Source organism: Solanum stenotomum, chromosome 5 (genome assembly GCF_019186545.1).
Source record: "Solanum stenotomum isolate F172 chromosome 5, ASM1918654v1, whole genome shotgun sequence".
Lineage (NCBI taxonomy): Eukaryota > Viridiplantae > Streptophyta > Magnoliopsida > Solanales > Solanaceae > Solanum > Solanum stenotomum.
Window position 1 is genome coordinate 25649701 of NC_064286.1, and position 19103 is coordinate 25668803.

Consider the following 19103-nt stretch of genomic DNA (forward strand, 5'->3'; position numbering starts at 1 on the left):
TCCTCCACTACTTCATTGGCAAAAGCAGGGATGTTGGAGAGCTCATATGCAAAAAGGAGTTGAAGTCTATAAGTGAAACTGCATTAACAATTGAAATACAGATGACACCCTTCAACAATTTTTATCAAAATTTTATACTTACTTCATCAAAAAAAAAGATAAAATTTTACTACTCAAACTTAAGGAAGCCTAGCCAGTGAGAGCAAGCATCATGAAGCTACATTTCAGTCTACCTGCCTTTGACGACGTATCATAGTAGATAAATCCGTGTATGGAAGCTTTGGATCTATTTTGCATTCCATAAGGATTCCACCATCATAATCTTTAATATACCTGGATAAAAAGTTAGCATAAATAGTTGAGAATATAAGGTAATCAAAACATCAAAATGAACTATGAGCCTTTCTCTTTTTGTTTCTTTTCTTTTCTGTTTTCCTTCTCTTTTTTTGATTTGAGGTGGGTTAATAAGGAGATCGGGTGAAATAAGATAATAGAGTACCCTTATAGAAGCATATTGAATTATGCCATAAAAATTATTTCGGTAAATAGCATTTATTCCTTGAAAGCTTAATGTAAACTTACCCTTGCCAACGCTCTTTCTCTAAATAAATCTCTTTCGTGAATCCCTGCAAGGCATTGTAAGAAGTTAAATCATTGGAAAGATAAGACTAAGGAATGATAAAGCTTCTAAGCAATCAAGAAAGAAGATAACAAGTAAATCACCAACTGTTATCCGTGATTATGTTAGATAGTTAATGTACATATGTTTATAGGTAGTGTCCCACATTGGACAAGTGTGTATGTACTTATTGTATTCCATATATAAATAGATAGAAGCACAGGGAGTAGTAGCTATGAACTCTTCTCCTATGCTATATTTCTCACTTCGCATCAGAACTTTGGTGAGAAAATTTATCGTTGCTCAACATACCAGCAACTCTGAGAAGAAGAAATCAGTCACCACACAATCTTTTACAATGACCACAAGGTTGTCAGCTTAAGCATTCTTTTCACTCTGTGTTGTGCAAAAACCAGCACCATCATAAGGTAGATCAGCCTCAGGGAGAGAAAATCTGAAAGAAACTCTCATCACGCATCGTCATGTGCTGCTGATAGTGACGTCTACGGAGAAGCACCCGACACATGTTGGGCGTGTGGAGCAGTTTCCAGCCACCTTCAAAGAAAGTCTCGACTCCTTAGTGTTCGGCCATTCGTTCTGTACCCACCCCCTTGCCATTTTTATCCCGTTTCCGATCACCGAAAACCTAATCCAACGACTCCAATAGCTTTTCCATTTTGGGTTTCGGCTGCAGCTTCTACTCTATCCTTTCAATTTCAGTATTATCCAGCGACTCTCCGACCACTTTCTGCCAGCTAGCAGTTCTCTATCCATTTTCAAGAAAGTTCTCCAGTTTTCTTGGCTATATTGTGTGATTAGAGATCTCCTCAATCCAATCATATCTTTCAATTTGATGCTTATAGTTCCAAATATATGGGAGTTATCTGTAACAAGCACGGTACATGTGACTTGTATGCCCCAGCTTGAGTGGGTGTCTTAGATAGTTGATGTAGATATGTTTATACTTAGTGTCCCATATTAGACAAGTGTATGTACTCATTGTATTCATGTGTGTAAAAAGATAGAAGTGCACGGTGTATTAATTATGCATTCCTCATAAGATCTTTCCCCGTGTTATAGTTCTCACAGATTAGGTAAATAATTAGAAGATAGTAAAACTGCATATTTCCTGATAAGTATGAAAAGACTTCTGATCATAAGAGTGTCATAATTTAAGATTCAATCAACTGAATTTATATACCAACAAAAGAATCCAAGCATAAATAGGACTATGCTTTGGCAAAAGGTGGCATGCTTCAGGTATAATAATATAGATGATTTTTGGCTCTGAGGTGATGCTCTTGTAGACAAAATCTTGAGGCCTTTTTCACCACGAGCCAACCTTATTAACAGCTGTATAAAATTTACACTGGTTGACCCATTTTTCTACCACGTTTCTGATTAAAGGTGTAGCTAGTAAGTCCTCCATTATATATTCATCAAACAGCTCTTTTTAAAAAGTCAACTAGATAAAACATTGATCACAATTTTCTTGAACATTACACAACAACTTGAAGTTCAACTTTTAATGAGCCCATACTGATCTTCATCTGGTTCTTTTGTCCTAGAGTTCTCTTTCAGAATGATGAGTAAAATATTGTAGGCAATTGTTATAATTGTCACTCTTGAATAAAGGAAATATAACATAAAAGATGAAATGGAAACGACGAGTTAGGTAATGCCATTATTTTTAACAACCTCATGAATAATTCATAAGACTCATTAACAGAGAGCATTTGACGTAAACATGAATTTGCTGAACTGACTGGTCAAGTTTGTTACAAATAATCATACCATACTAAAATAAGAACCAGTGAAGTACCTGTTTGACAAAGTAACCAACAGCATTGTTGTCAGCATATGTTAGAAAATGAGTCAGCCCATCCACATCGCGTGCATGCTGCTTTAAGTGATTCATCAGTCTGGTGCCATAGCCCTTAACTTGTTCATCTGCTGTAATTGCACAAAAAGCTATCTCCCCAAACTTCTGGCTACAGCATCAACAAAAAGATTTCCGTCAACAATTTATAGATGAAACAAAATGTCACAACTGAACAAATTACACACTTCTTCCACATACTTTTTTGCTTCAGGAGAAGATGTGAATCATATTGTGGAATTAAAATCTACTTATCACTCCATCCAAAAAAAACATTTTCTTTTGTGTTTCTAAAAGCAGTTGCAAAATACTATCAATTTCTTCTAATGGTAACCCATTTCCTTTCAATATTGAAATCATTTTGGATATTAAACTATTGAGAAGTAATAGAAACATGTTATTATTATGATGTTTTTGTTAGAATTAAAATAGAAATAGGATTGCATCTCTTTTTTTATAATCGTGGTGTTCGGACCAGTCGCACACCTCTACTAATTCTACAGGATACCTGTCATCTTGCACCAGCAATAGGTACCAAATAACTATATCCACATAGGATTGTATATATTACCCTACTTGGTACTTGGAAAAGAATTGTAATGTAGTGTCTATAAATACGGGTCAATGTAATAATGTAGAATACACAATCCAATAATATTTTACTCCTTTATTTTTCACATGGTACAAGAGTTGTGAGATATCTTCGTTGTGCAGTAAACCAGCGAGTCCGGAATAGTCACCATGCCTCTTTCTGGTGATCTTTTTCCAGATAGATTGAGTCACCTAAGGTACTTCCTTTTCAAAAACCGACAACACCATTGTAACACCACGGAATCAAGAAGCCTAGAAAAGGGAGTCAAGTGGGAGGTCACCGGCCCACAACTGAGCCATGGCACCCTTTTCATGGAGCCCTTCACGGGCCGTGAAGGGCAACACGGCTCGTGGTGGTACTCGTGGTGCCTTCCAGAAGCTGGCCAAGAGGGACTCCCCTCCCACGAGCCCCCAGACGGCTTGTGGTGGTGGCCGTGAAGGGCAGGCAGAATTCCCCTAGCCACTGGTCCAGGGTCACGACTACCCTGAGACGGCTCGAGTGGGCCTCCATCTGGAGGTTCACGTCAGCTGTAAGCCAGGGTCTGTTGGGTCTTTTCATAATTATTTTATCTCGATACTATGTCGTTTTTCCCTTACCTAGAACCCCTATATTAGTATTTTTAACCCCAAAATTCCCCAATTAAAATCATTCTCTCAAATTTACAAAAGAAGATCAAGTTTCTTCCTCTCAAATATTTCTCTCCCTAGAAAGCTTGAAGAAGAAGGGTTCAACCTAGGGTTCCAAGTGAAGCCTCCAATTCCTCCCTTGAAGTTGAGCAATTGGCATTGAGGTATGATAATTTTCATCCATGGATTCCTTCCATTCATGGAGTTCCCAAATTCTCCTATTTTCAAAGTTAGAAATCCCCAATTGAGTTAGGGTTTTTCTTCTATGTTATGGGTTCTCTTGATTATTGATTTAATTGATTGAATTATGATCTCTTATGCATGAATTGATGAAATTATATGGTTTTATGATGATTCCCCATGAACCCATGTAATTCCCATGTTTTCCAAGTTATGATGAATATGATGTGGGTTTTGAATTATGAAATTAAGCATGTTCTTATGAAATTTATGTAAATGTTTTAAGGATGCTTTGTTAGTGAAGTATCAATGATGATGATTGTTGTTGTGTTGTTGAAAGGATTTCTCATATACACATGGAAGCATGATTGTGAAAGGTTTTCTCACACACTAAGGGTTCCTAAGGTTGAAAGGTTTTTCTCACCTAAAATGAACCAACGATTAAGGAGTTATGCTAATGTTGAGGCAAGAGGCGATTACCCATGCTCTTTATTGAATGACAAGAGGCGATTACCCATGTCATGTGATGTAAGGACAAAAGGCGATTACCCATGTTCCTTAAGAGCTAAGATGAATACGATTAATAACTACTCCGTGGAAGTTAAGCTTAGTACCGAGTGGACAAGTGGCGATTACCCAAGTCCCATAAACTATGCGCCATCATAGGATGTCTAGATAGACATTAGCTAGTGGATCCACAAAAGCTAGAAGTTAATGGTCCTTACTGTGAGAAATATATACGAAAAATATTATTGAATTGTGTATCTAAATAGTTACATTTAGACCCTATTTATAGACACTACATTGGAATCCTTTTCCAACTAGGATTCCTATTCCTATTCCTATTTTTATTCTAAGTAGGAAATACTTATTTCTATTCTAACACTCCCCCTCAAGCTGGTGCATACAAATCATATGTACCTAGCTTGTTACAGATGTAATTAATACGAGGACATGTGAGGGACTTGGTGAAGATATCTGCAAGCTGATCATTTGACTTCACAAATTTCGTAACAATATCTCCCGAGAGTATCTTTTCTCTGACAAAGTGACAGTCAATCTCAATGTGCTTAGTCTTTTCATGAAACACTGGATTTGATGCGATATGAAGAGCCGCTTGATTATCACACACAAGTTCCATCTGATCAACTTTACCAAATTTTAGTTCTCCCAGCAACGGTTTGATCCAAACTAGCTCACAAGTTGCTGTCGCCATTGCTCGATATTCTGATTCTGCACTAGATCGAGCAACCACATTCTGTTTCTGACTCTTCCACGACACCAAATTACCTCCTACTAAAACACAATATCCGGATGTCGAACGTTTGTCAGAGGGTGATCCTGCCCAATCAGCGTCTGTATATCCAATGATATGCTCATGACCTTGATCCTCAAAGAGTAGTCCTTTACCGGGAGCTGACTTTATATATCGCAGAATACGAACAACTGCTTCCCAATGACTATCACAAGGGGAAGTCATAAACTGACTTACAACACTCACAGGAAAAGAGATGTCAGGTCTAGTCACTATGAGATAATTCAACTTTCCAACAAGCCGTCTATACCTTTCAGGATTACTAAGTGGCTCCCCCTGTCCTGGAAGGAGTTTAACATTCGGATCCATAGGAGTGTCAACAGGTCTACATCCCATCATTCCTTGTCTCCTCAAGAATGTCTAAGGCATACTTGCGTTGAGAAATAACAATACCTGATCTAGACTGAGCAACCTCAATACCTAGAAAATACTTCAATCTGCCAAGGTCTTTAGTTTGGAAGTGCTTAAAGAGATGTTGCTTCAAATCGGTGATACCATCTTGATCATTACCGGTGATAACAATATCATCAACGTAAACAACCAAATAGATACATCGACTTGGTGCAGAATGCCGATAAAACACAGAGTGATCAGCTCCACTACGAGTCATGCCAAACTCCTGAATTACTGTGCTGAACTTCCCAAACCAAGCTCGAGGAGACTGTTTTAGACCATAGAGTGACCTGCGCAATCGACATACAAGGCTACTAGACTCCCCCTGAGCAACAAAACCAGGTGGTTGCTCCATATAGACTTCTTCCTCAAGATCACCATGCAGAAAAGCATTCTTAATGTCCAACTGATGAAGAGGCCAATGACGAACGGCAGCCATAGATAGAAAAAGACGAACAGATGCAATTTTAGCCACAGGAGCGAAAGTGTCACTATAATCTAGCCCAAATATCTGAGTATACCCTTTGGCAACAAGGCGAGCCTTAAGTCGATCAACTTGACCGTCTGGACCAATTTTAACTGCATAAACCCAACGACAACCAACAGTAGATTTACCTGCAGGAAGGGAGACAAGCTCCCAAGTACCACTCTTATGTAAAGCAGACATCTCATCAACCATAGCCTGCCTCCATCCAGAATGAGAAAGTGCTTCACCTGTAGTCTTAGGAATGGAAATAGAGGACAAAGACGACACAAATGCATAATGGGGTGATGATAGACGATGATAACTTAAGAAGGTATAATGTGGGTTAGTATTTCGAGTGGATCGTATACCTTTTTGAAGTGCAAGCGGTTGGCTAGGAGGAGGCAAGTCCGCAGTAGGAGCAGGGTCCGGCGCATGACATGAATCATCTGGGACTAGGGTTGGACGTGGACGGCGATGATAAGTTAGTAGTGGTGGCACTACAACTGGAGATGTAGAAGTAACCGTAGATTCCTCAAAGGTTGGCACAGGTAAAACCTGAGGTATGGGTAAGACCATAGAGACATCAGGATGATCAGAAGATGTATAGTAAGGCTGAGACTCAAAAAATGTAACATCAGCGGACATAAGGTATCGATGAAGATCATGTGAATAACAACGACACCCTTTTTGGACTCGAGAGTAACCAAGAAGACACATTTGAGGGCACGAGGAGCTAATTTATCTTTTCCTGGGGCTAAGTTATGAACAAAGCATGTGCTCCCAAAGACACGAGGAGGGATAGGATAGAGATGTGACTGAGGAAACAATATGGAATGGGGAACCTGATTCTGAATAGAAGAAGAGGGCATTCTATTTATCAAATAACAAGACGTAAGAACTGCATCTCCCCAAAAACGCAGTGGAACATTGGATTCAAGGAGAAGAGTACGAGCGGTCTCAATAAGATGCCGATTTTTTCTTTCAGCTACACCGTTTTGTTGAGGGGTGTATGGACAAGTAGTCTGGTGAATAATGCCTTGGTGAGTCACAAACTCCTGAAATTGAGAGGATAAGTATTCTAAGGCATTATCACTACGAAAAGTACGAATAGAAACACCAAACTGATTTTGTATTTCAGCAAAGAAACTTTTGAAAATAGAAAATAACTCAGAACGATCTTTCATTAAGAAAACCCAAGTACATTTTGAATAATCATCAATGAAACTAACAAAATAACAAAATCCTAAGGTGGAACTGACTCTACTAGGACCCCAAATATCAGAATGAACTAATGAAAAAATAGACTCTGATCGACCCTCAGTACTACGAGAAAACGTAGCAGGAGTGTGTTTCCCAAGTTGACACGACTCACAATCTAATGTGGATAAACTAGACAAACTAGGCACCATCTTTTGCAGTTTGGATAGACTCGGATGTCCCAAACGTTTGTGAATTAGATCTGGGGAATCTGTAACGGAGCATGCTGCTAAGGAATTTGAAGAGGTAAGATAGTAAAGGCCTTGTGATTCATGTCCTGTTCCAATCATCTGTCCCGTACTGCGGTCCTGTATGAGAAAAAAATCATCGAAAAAAGTTATGCTACAATGTAGGGCTTTCGTCAAACGACTAACAGATGCTAGATTAAAAGGAGAACCAAGGACATAAAGAACAGAGTCTAGGGTGACAGAAGATAGGGGTTTGGCTTTTCCAATCCCTTTTGGTTTTGTTTGGATCCCATTGGCTAAAGTAATAGCTGGAAGAGATTGTGAATAAACAATATCGGATAAAAGTGATTTATTACCAGAGATATGATCAGAAGCCCCAGAGTCCATGACCCATGTTCCAAGAGTACTAGATTGCGACACGCAAGCAAAAGAATTACCCGCAACAGAGACATCAGGTTGTGCAATCGAAACTACTTGTGGAGACGTTTGCTTATTTGCACGATACTGAAGGAACTCATCATATTCTGTCTGAGCAATATGAGCATTATTGGATGGTTGATTAGGTTGAGCACCATATGCTACTGGTGGAGATGTCTGTTTACTTGCGCGATTTCGAAGGAACTCATTATATTCCTTTAGAACAATAGGATCATAACTGGGTGGTGGACCATGCAAAATATAACATATATCACGAGTGTGTCCAGGCTTATGACAATGACTACACTTGGATCGAGGTTTCCCAAAACGCCCTCCCCCTCGCCGATTCTCCATAGATTGATATGTACGCTTTTCAAAGGTTTGAGATGCGAGATAGATGAGTCAACAGTGGGTGATGAAACTACCTTGTGACTGGGAGGTGCCGCAAGATGAAGGAGACGAGAGAATAATTCATCGATTATAGGAACTGTAGGGCTAGCTAAAATCTGATCACGTACAGAATCATGATCAGGAGGAAGTCCAGCAAGAGTAAGAACTAGAAACAATGTTTGTCTGTGTTCTTGTTGTTTTTCCACATTCGTAGTAACTGGCATCAATGTGTCAAATTCCTCCATGACTGCCTGTAGCTGTCCCAAGTAAGTAGACATATCGGATTCTTATTTCTTTAAGTTGGTCAATCGAGATATCACATCATAGAATCGAGATATGTCATTAGTGTATAAAGCACGAGCCTTTTCCCAAACTGTATAACACGTCTAGAATGGGCGAAACAAGGGCATCAACTTGGAATCAATAGAACGCCATAGGAGACTACATAATTGAGCATCTACTTTCTCCCATTGTGCTTTGGCTTTTGCATCTTCCTCACTAGTCTTTGCCTTTACATCTACCTCATAAGCCTTGTTCGTTAAGTGATCTTGGACACCTTGACTGTTGCACCATAGCTCAACTGAGGAAGCCCAAGATAAATAGTTTGAACTTCCCAATAAAAGTTCTGAAGTGATTATAGGGCTAGAACTTCCAATCCCCATATATTTGGAACCAAAAACATCACACCCAAAAGACATTATGCTAAATTTGTCTTGGAAACAATGAAAAAAAAACTTGATTATTGAGATCTGATTGTCGGAAAATTCAAATCTCAAAGAAAAGTCGCCGGAAACTGCCTGGAAATAGCCGGAACCCTAATTCCGGCGATCAGATCTGGTCAAAAACAGTATGGGCCTGGTCGGAATGGCTGGACGACCCCAACTGTCGAAAAAAATCTCAAAAAATATGATCAGAAAAGCCCTCACGCGCCGGCGCGTGAGACAGATCTCGCCGGAAACTACCACCTCTGATCGGCGCGTGAGAGCGCGTGGGGTGATGTTTTCTCGTGGTTTTGGCTGGGGTTTGGTCGCGGGGCTTTCCGAGCCTCGTGGTGGTGTTGGTTTTCGCACAACACCCATAGAAAGAAAAAAGAATAACAAAATCAGACCCAACAATCACCGAAAATTGACATAGACATACGGTGACTTGTTTGTTCTCACCAATGCTCTGATACCATGTGAGAAATATATACGAAAAATATTATTGAATTGTGTATCTAAATAGTTACATTGAGACCCTATTTATAGACACTACATTGGAATCCTTTTCCAACTAGGATTCCTATTCTTATTCCTATTCCTATTCCTATTTCTATTCTAAGTAGGAAATACTTATTTCTATTCTAACACTTACCTTGGCAAGTAGGACAACTCTTTTCGGTGTGGGAGACACCGGATTCCATGTTGATAGCTCGCATGGTCTTATATGTCGATTAAGGCTACTTCCCACAAGCAAGCTATGATGAACTAAGATTACTTCAAGAAGTATCGTAAGTATGTTTTAAGATGATGTTCACTTGCATTGATCATGTTTTATGACCTATGTTTTCTAACTCACAAGATTGATGTTTTAGCTTGATCATTGCTTACTCATGAAAATGTCCCGTTTTAGCATGTTTTAAATGTTTTTATGCATGGCTATCATACTTGGTACATGTTTGTACTAACGCATACTCTTGCCTACATTTCCCCAAATGTAGGGACCGACAGTCAGGGTTCTCACTTTCGTGGCTAGAGGTTGATTTGAGAGATTCCGAGCTTTGGTGAGTCCTCATGCTTTGAGGACCGAACTTTCATTGTTTTTAGTTCTTTCCTTATTTTTAGTTTTGGACATGATGTATGGGTTAGGCCCAATTTCATTCTTATGTACTAGATGGCTTTGAGATGATGTTTAGATTTCCGCTTTGCTTTATAAAACTTTGTTACATTGAAAGTGTCTTTTTAAATCTTGTTATTCTATTATCTTGTATTATGAAAGCTAAGTGGCTTGTATGTGGCCTCTCGGGGTCTTGTACGCCATGTTACACCTAGGGGCTACCTTGGGTCGTGACAACCACATGGTAGGGGATACTCCGGCTACAAAACCCCATCAGAACACTCGAGTAGACTCTCTGGCGCGCACTAGCAAAACTAGCATCTCTGACAACGCGTCTACTACACGTGTTGGATCTTTCTTCGGTAGGTTCATCCAACTATCCTGAGTCACCGAGATATTTCTCTGAAGATCTCAACAACCAAAACCCTAATCTGGCCACTCAAGTCAGTTTTTCGGGAAGATTCAAACCTTTTTTAGCTTCTAGTTAGTTTCAAGACTTCAAATTCTCAGAAAATTGGTGATTTCTTCTTTGGTCAGATTGCCTTGAAGTTTTGAGCCATGTCTTTCGGATTTGATGTTTTAAATTCCAAAAATACGAGAATCTGAAGTTCAAGTCCTATAATTACTCCTGAACCGTTAATGGGAAGTTCAAATTATTTAGCTTGGGCTTCCTTGGTTGAGTTGTGGTGAAAAGAGCAAGACGTCCAAAATTACTTAACGAAAAAGGATAGTGAAATAGAGAAGAAGACCATAGCACAGTGAGAGAAGATTGACACTCAATTATGTAGTATCTTGTGGTGATCTAACGCTAGTGGTACTTCGGAGCTTGTTTATCTTCCTTTAAGTAAATCTCCTATTGGTTGTCGTTGGGTTTATGACTTTGGTCGGAATGGTCAAGTTGGTCAGTTTAAGGTTCACCTTGTTGCCAAAAGTGTATACTAAAATATTTGGGCTCGATTATAGGGATAGTTTTCACCCGTGGCTAAAATAGCATGTGACCTCCTTTCTTATCCATGGTTATTGTTCGTCATTGAATTATCTCATATTGACTAAACCTAACATTTCTTTTCTTGTGAGTGTTATACGGCAATTTATGGGTTCTTTTCGTGATAGTTATTAGGATGCAATTGTCCACATTCTGTGATATATAAAGTCAATCCAGGTAAAGGACTACTCTTCAAGAACTGAACCTATGAGCACTCGGGCAAGATTGCCTTTAGGTAGACGTTTTACATCTAGAAATTGTGTTTTAGTAGGACGTAGTTTCGTGTCCTACAAGAGTAAGAAACAAAGCGTGGTTGCTCAAACTAGTGTAGAAGCAAAATATCGAGCAATGGTTGCAGCAACTTGTGAGCTAGCTTGGATTAAACAATTGCTTAGAGAATAAAAATATGGAGAAATCAGTCATGGAACTTCTGTGTAATAACAAGCGATCCTTCATATCGCATCAAATCTGATATTTCATGAGAAGACCAATCATATTGAGATTGACCGTCACTTTTAGAGAAAAGATACTTTCAGGAGATCTTGTTGCGAAATTTGTGAAGTCAAGTGATCAACTTGCAAATATTTTCACCAAGTCTCTCACTGATCCTCGTATTGACTATTTGTTACATCTGTAACAAACTTGGTACATATGGCTTGTATGCGCCAATTTGAGGAGTGCTAGAATTAGAATAGTAATTAAGATTGTATATATTGTCCACTGAAAAAAGGATTGTAATGTAGTGGCTATAAAGAGGGCTCAATGTAATAATGTAGAATACACAATCCAATAATTCTTTCTTTTATTTTCACAGTTTTAAACTAATCAAAAATCACATTTAACTCAACTCTCGGGTCCCGTTATCTTCTTCAACTCCACCCTCAACTCCCGTGTGTAGTCACATAAAGACAGTATATTGGTACACGGGGATTTAGAGGTATTAGCTGCATGATTAACTTGAATTCATATTAAGCATTGAATCCAATAAGATATAATGGACTTAAACCCACTTTATGCAACTGTCCAATAAGGATTGCCAAGTCATCACTTATCAAAAGAAAAGTACTGGTCAGTCATCTAAAAAGTAGTTATAAATGCAACTGGGAGTAAAATAAACTGCATATTGATGAATATGAATCCACTTCCTGAAGGGAGAGAACATGAAAACACTAATGATTGGATGAAAAGAAGTTCAGTATTTAATTACTAGCTTTAAGTAGAAAAGTGGAAAACCATTTTTAGTTTTTTACAATCAGCAAAAGCACATTCTGTTGGATGATACGAATCAGACAATGACTCCAACCTCTTGCTGTATGAGTAGAATAATAAAAAGAACTAGACAATTACCTGGTATATGGACGATATGTTATACCACCAACCACCAGATTGCGTCTGACGACCATTACAGACTTATGGTTTCTGTAACAAGCAGAAACGAAAAAGAGACTAAGAATAATTTACAAACACTACAGATCACAAGCTATTAGCCATCAAGAAAAGCCGTAGAAGGTCACCATGTTTTTGTTTCTCTTTCTTTTTCTTTTTTGGGTAATAAAGAAAATACTTAATGAATGCAGGTCAATGACCCCTAAGTAGAAATGGCATACAAACAGAAAAGAGCCTAGCCTGAAATATCATTATCAATAAAGACTAAAGAGTAGCAATCATCTACAATATCCAGGATTCGCTAGTACTCTAAAATTATATACCCAAAACACAAGATGACACTCTGATATGCCCAAAGAAGTTTTCGACATACTTAACTTTACTCCTGACTCTGACAGAATATCCTTGAATTCTTAATATAAAAAGGTTATTTGGTGAAACTCCATAATTCCTTTCTCTCCACATTTTCCATATGATTATCAAAGGAGCGACTCCAACCTCTACTCCTCTTCTTCCTTCCAATTGCAAAACTTAAATTAAAATCTTACCATGCCAGCACTACCACTTAATACCAAATAGGTTCCAAACTCTACTCCACAATGATGTGCAACCTTGGAGTGATGTCGCAAGTGATTCACGTCTTCACTAAATCTCCTACATATGTAGCATATACAGAAGATACAAGTATTAGTGATTCGCGTCTTCATCAAACCTTGTATGTATGTAGCACATACATAAGATACGAGCATTCTTCCTCTTTCACGTGTTCTTGCAACAAGGATGGCCAATACATGGCCAGCAGACCAAAAGAAGCAGAATTTTCCAGGGTAGAACCAACTATCATGCGCAGAAGACATGATCTTAGACATGATATGACACTTTCATGGACAAAAGAGCATATCTTTAAGAATCAAATAGGAGGTCATTTATGGTTTAAGAGGGAGAAATTCAAATTTAAGTTCACATTAGAGGGGAAAAGAAGGAGATAGTAGTCTATACCTAACTGATGAAGATGATGATGACACAATGAAGAATTAGATATTTTGACGATCTTGTAGAAGAATAGGATGTTGATCTATTTACATTTTTTTATTTTGCTTGTCCCAGGGAATTTTGTGCTATCTACTTTTTGGTTTTTAAATTGAACATTTGTTTATATACATTGTCTTTGAGCAAATTTATTTGTCTTCTAAAAATTGCACTTCACTTTGATGAAGTGAGCACTACACCGCACTTCAAGTGAAGCTGGGTTTTGTCGCTTCACGCTCTCAAAAACACTGTGATCGAGGCACCCAACAACAAGCCAAGGTAGACAGTAAATAGGGCTCCTACCTTACAATTTGGCACTTGTGCTGAACATTCACTGTTTTTTGCCTCGCCTATTAGTATGATTTTGCATTTCCTGAGATTGATCTAAAGTTTTGACACCACTTCAAAACGTATAAGAATTTGTCTAATGAATGTCAATTGAGACACATCTGCATCACAGAACAGCAATGTGTCATCAACTATAGAAGATGCAACCCTAACGTTGCTTTGCCCATAATTGAGACAGTTAAACCCCTCCAGTACCATACTGACACATCTCATTCCATCATTTCACTCTCAGCTTCCATAACCAAAATGAATAACATAGAGATAACGGTTCTCCCTGTTGCAAGCCACTAGAGCTGTAGAAAAATTCACTGGAGTTCCATTCAGCGGGATCAAGAATCTTCATCTGTTGATACAAAATTTGATCCATTTCCTTCACTTCTCTCAAAATCCATCTTCTTCTTTTTTAATAGGGTAATTAATTTTATCAAAAATTGAGGGAAACCCTGTATACAAGTCATATACCAAAAGAGAACCTACACCATGATATGGTTCTCAACAAAAGAAATCCAATCCTCTATGCAAATAGGGACTCATAATTACACCAACAAGAATCTAAAGATAAAACACTACTTCACATGATGAATCCAGGAATACCCACTTCCCATGGTCGTAGCCCTTCTCTATGTCCAATTCACATAGAACCTCCAGCTTCCCTTCTTCCTTCTAGAGTTGACCGCTCCATTTTCCATAAGATCCATTCCACAAGTGTGTTCTAAGAGGTAGACATTGTATCGTTCAACACCTTTTTAGTTTGTTGGAGAGCACCACGAAAATTATCTTATAAATGCTCTTGTCCACACTAATAGGCCTATATTTGTTGATGCTCGTTGCTCCCTACCTTTTTAGCATAATGGTAATGAATTATGATTAATGTTTGTTCATACTCTCCAGCTTTTTGAAATATAATTATGGCTTCCATCGCGACACTCTTAATTATGATCTACCATTTTTGGAGAAACGCCAGCATGACAACATTTGGTCTGAGGGCCATGTCTACCGCACAACTCTTCATTGCCTCTTACACCTCCTCTTCCCCAATAGCCCTCAACACTCCCTCTTTTCCTCTCCTATTTGATTTAACACCCTCTCCCATCTTAGGTTTCCAACTCACCTCCTCCCTACACAAATGTTCATAAAACACGCAACCGCTCCTTTTACCTCCTCAGCCTTAAAATCATTGCATTCACCTCCATTGACTCTATAAAGTTCATGCTCTAATTTGCAATTGTTACCTTATGAGAAGATAAAATATTTGATTCTCCTCTTTCAACCACAACTTCGACGATTTTTCCCTCCAAGTGATGTCTTGAGCTATTGCTTATGTCGCTAACTCCCTCTTCAACTCCCTCTCTTGTTCCCTTTCCTCCAACTCCTTCAGTCCTCCTGCTCTCTCCATCTTCCCGTAGCAGTAGCTTGATCGTAGAGTGCACGATCATGACAGGACTTGAGGAAGAAGCCCCGGCTAACTCCGTGCCAGCAGCCGCAATAAGATAGGGGGGCAAGTGTTCTTCGGAATGACTGGGCGTAAAGGGCACGTAGGCGGTGAATCGAGTTGAAAGTGAAAGCAGCCAAAAGCTGACGGAATGCTCATAATTTAAATCTAACGTATATTTGACCCCATAAGCAGGACCAACCATGTTGCCTCCAAAAGCAGAACCCCGTATTTCTTCTAGAGAATCTCCTAATTGTTCTAGAGCAACTAGAAAGAGATTCTTTAACCAGAAAGAACTCGTATTTCTTCTAAAGAATCTCTTAATTGTTCCAGAGCAACTAGAAAGAGATTCTTTAACGACAAAGAATTCGATTCAGATGTAGGATTACTTATCCAGAAGTTTTTGCAACTCAATCATAGATGATGAAATCATCAAAGATTTAACCCTTTCAAACTCTATTTATAACTCACTAGAGGACCGGGAAACAAAGAGAAGATGTGTCCGAACGAGATGAAGAGAAAATTGAGTATTCACATATACCGTTATTTCAAAATACAACCTTAGCCATGTCAAGAGAAATAAAATGATATAACTACTAAAAGAACATTTCAAGATCCACACCTGTCCATCACAAGACGAACAATATATTCCTTAGGCATGTTTGGTAGTTGCCTTGCAAATATATTCTTCAATCCTACTAACCTGCAAAGAACATATAGCAATTATTGGTTGCCAGGATAGATCGCATGTGTAAAAACTATGTGTAACAACGTAAGATAAATATTGATACCAAATCATATGCTCATCAACACCATCGTTTGAAACACATACAAACTTGAGTCTTCCTGATTCCTCCTGCAAAATGTTAAAAGTTACTTTGATAGTAAATGAATGGAAACAAGTCTACAAATAAAGATTTGAATGTACTGACAATCTGTAAAACCCTTACAGGTTCAGACTTTTAGTTACAAAAATTTGGAAAGTCAATCCTATAAATAACCTCAACTTATGCAAAAACAAAAAGTCCCTAAAAGAAAAGAGAACAGAATAAAATATCTCTCTCAATCCAATTCTTACCATAAAGGCATAAAAAATTGGATCTTGGATCTAACTTAACCTTAAAAACTAGTTCAAGAAAGGAGGATTGTCCAAAGCCATATAAAGAGACCACCCATCCCTTTTTCATCCGATAAGGGACACTCCAACACCCCACCTGACGCCCAAGGCTGGACATCTGGAGTGTGAGCAATTTAATATAGGCACCAAACATCGGGAAATAAAAATGGAGATGGATCTTGCTATGATACCTTGTAGAGAAATGAACAGACCTAACTAAACACCAAAAATTAGCTCAAGATGGGAGAATTGCCCAAGACCATATAATGAGACCACCCATCCCTTTTTCATCCAGTGTGGGACTCTTCAACAGTCCCCTCACATGGTCTTGGGCAATCCTCCCATCTTAAGTTAAATTTTGGTATTGAGTTAGGTCCAAGGTCCATTACTCTAACAGCTACCACCATGATAGAACAATTTGCTTTAGTACATCACCTAGAGTTGGTTAGAGAGATCTAATCATTTTATTCCATGCTAGAAATTGACATATTTTTAAATCACGTGGCTTCTTTCTCAACACCACCACCTCCATGATAGTAATATCACCTTTTGTTTATGTAGTCCCTAATAAGCTATCTTTTTTTATAATTTATTTTTCTTGTCACAGGAATTGAACATATTGCATTGTTTCCAATTTAGTATAACCCACTTGACCTTTTTCTTTATAGTTTGTTTTCTCTTTGCTAAAAGAATGTTTGAATTTACTCATTTACATTACTCACTACTCAATGCAAAATTAATTCTTTTTGCCTTCTTCCATCGCTTTACTTCTCTTTTCTGTTTTTTTCCTTTTCAACAAGTTAATTTTCTCTAGTTTTACAGCAAACCAAGGAATATTGGGTTCTTTGACATCTCAAGTTAGTTGAAGCAGAAAGTTGAAGGTGGGCTAGTACCTATCTTGACTTGAAATGTCAAAGTCCTAGTGGGACCAAATAGACAAGGATATCAATCGTGTACGCCAAGAAGAAAAAGATACATGTAATGGAACCAAAAAGTTACAAAAAGTTGAACAAAATACAAGTGCATAATTTTAGAAACAACCATCAGAGGTAGTAGCCACTTAAGTATAATGTTAGAGCAAGAGAGGAAAAAATTCATGATTTACAGTATGTGATTGAACCTCTCCCTCTTAGCCGAACTGGAAGAACAACAAAGTAATACCAAGGAAATATCTTACATTATCAAAATACGAAGAAAAAAAAAAGTTAACACCAAGGAAATACGAAGCTACATTACTTCAAAGACACTAGGTGTGGAAAATAAAAGGATGTCAATACAATTAGGGAAGTTATAGGAAGGGGAAACGAAATTCTTAAAACCGCAATTGGTCATAAACCTTTGAACGTCTAAAGAGGGGTACACATACAAATCCCATTGGAGACTTCCAAAAGGTTTGATGCCTAAATTTAGTTTCTAGTTTCTTATTCATAATAAACAGTCTTCAAGAGCTATTCACATTATCTCAAACACAATGCATCCTTTGCATTCTATCTGCTCAATATATCCTACAGAAAGTGGCAGGAATCATTTCACAATTCAACAAACAGGACACAGAAGCTACTTAAAGATACTCATATACTTCAATTTTCCATGGAAAATTATTCATTTAGAGGATCATTTACCCGTGTTTGAAAACTATTTTACTTAAATAACACATTTTCAGAAAACATTTTCCACCATAACAAATATTATCCATTGGAAAAAAGTTTGTCATAGCTGAAAACTATTACCTCCCTCTTTAAGCTCTCTTCCCTTGCTGTATAAGCACCACTAGTCTGTAAATTGTCAGTAAAAATATTCTTCATACTCTCATCCTTCACTACCGCCCCTGAAACAGAACCAGTGGCAGTAGGTGGCGCAACATTACCGGAACAACCAGTGCCAGCTTCTTTCGCTATCTCGGAAGACTCAATTTTCACTGAATTATCACTCTTAAGCTTAGTATTCCTCCCTGAGGGTACCATAGCCACGCTAGTCTCCAACCGCGAGGCAGTGAAATTGCGCATGGAAGAAGCATCATAATCTTCTTCGTCATCATTAACTACCTCTTCGGAGTCATCTTCGGAGTCGGAATCAGCACCGCCTCCGCGGGCGCTGATACTCTCTAAGTCATCGTTGGAGGTAAGAGCGCCGTCGCGCGTGTCAGAGAAAGAGGACGGGAAAGGCGGCGCGTGGTCATCAGATGCCATCTTGCGTTTGTGGATCGACGAGGTTGCTGAGGCCGACGCAGAATGTGAGGGTGACGGAGATTGTGAACTCCGGGATCGGCCCGGCGCCGTCAAGTGCGATGAGAGAGCGTCCATTTGAAACAATGATTCGGTTCGAAATTTTTGAAATTCAGGATTTATGAGCGGGGCAGGGTGGGGTAGTTGCGGATCAAAACCACGAAAGATTTCAATTTGCCCTGCCACACCTAGAAATTTATTATTTTTAATTTCCCCTGTTATACATAAACTAAACTAATATATGTATTATCGCGCTTGCGCGGTTAGTTGATAAATATAATTGTAAATATTGATTTAGTGAAAATTTTTAAGTTTAACTTATTATATAATGATATAGTAGAATTTATTTGAGAGAATGTTAATATTTAGCACATTGATCTGTGATAGTAGAATATTTATGTAAATAAATTAATAATATGTGCTTAATTCAGTGTTTAGAGTTTT

At 38.4% G+C, this 19103-nt stretch overlaps 1 protein-coding gene across 1 annotated transcript in view; it reads right to left on the minus strand.

Moving 5' to 3' along the window:
• Positions 1–18841, minus strand: part of LOC125864894 (histone acetyltransferase GCN5) — a 33701-nt gene extending 14860 nt beyond the window's left edge. Inside the window, exons 1-7 of the mRNA XM_049544992.1 lie at positions 18165–18841; positions 16109–16173; positions 15940–16020; positions 12470–12541; positions 2442–2610; positions 583–626; positions 234–333 (exon numbers count right to left, since the gene is read on the minus strand). Coding sequence (XP_049400949.1) covers positions 234–333; positions 583–626; positions 2442–2610; positions 12470–12541; positions 15940–16020; positions 16109–16173; positions 18165–18737 — 1104 coding nt within the window. The 5' untranslated portion in view covers positions 18738–18841. The remainder of the gene's footprint in view (positions 1–233; positions 334–582; positions 627–2441; positions 2611–12469; positions 12542–15939; positions 16021–16108; positions 16174–18164) is intronic.
• Between the last annotated feature and the right edge of the window lie 262 nt (positions 18842–19103).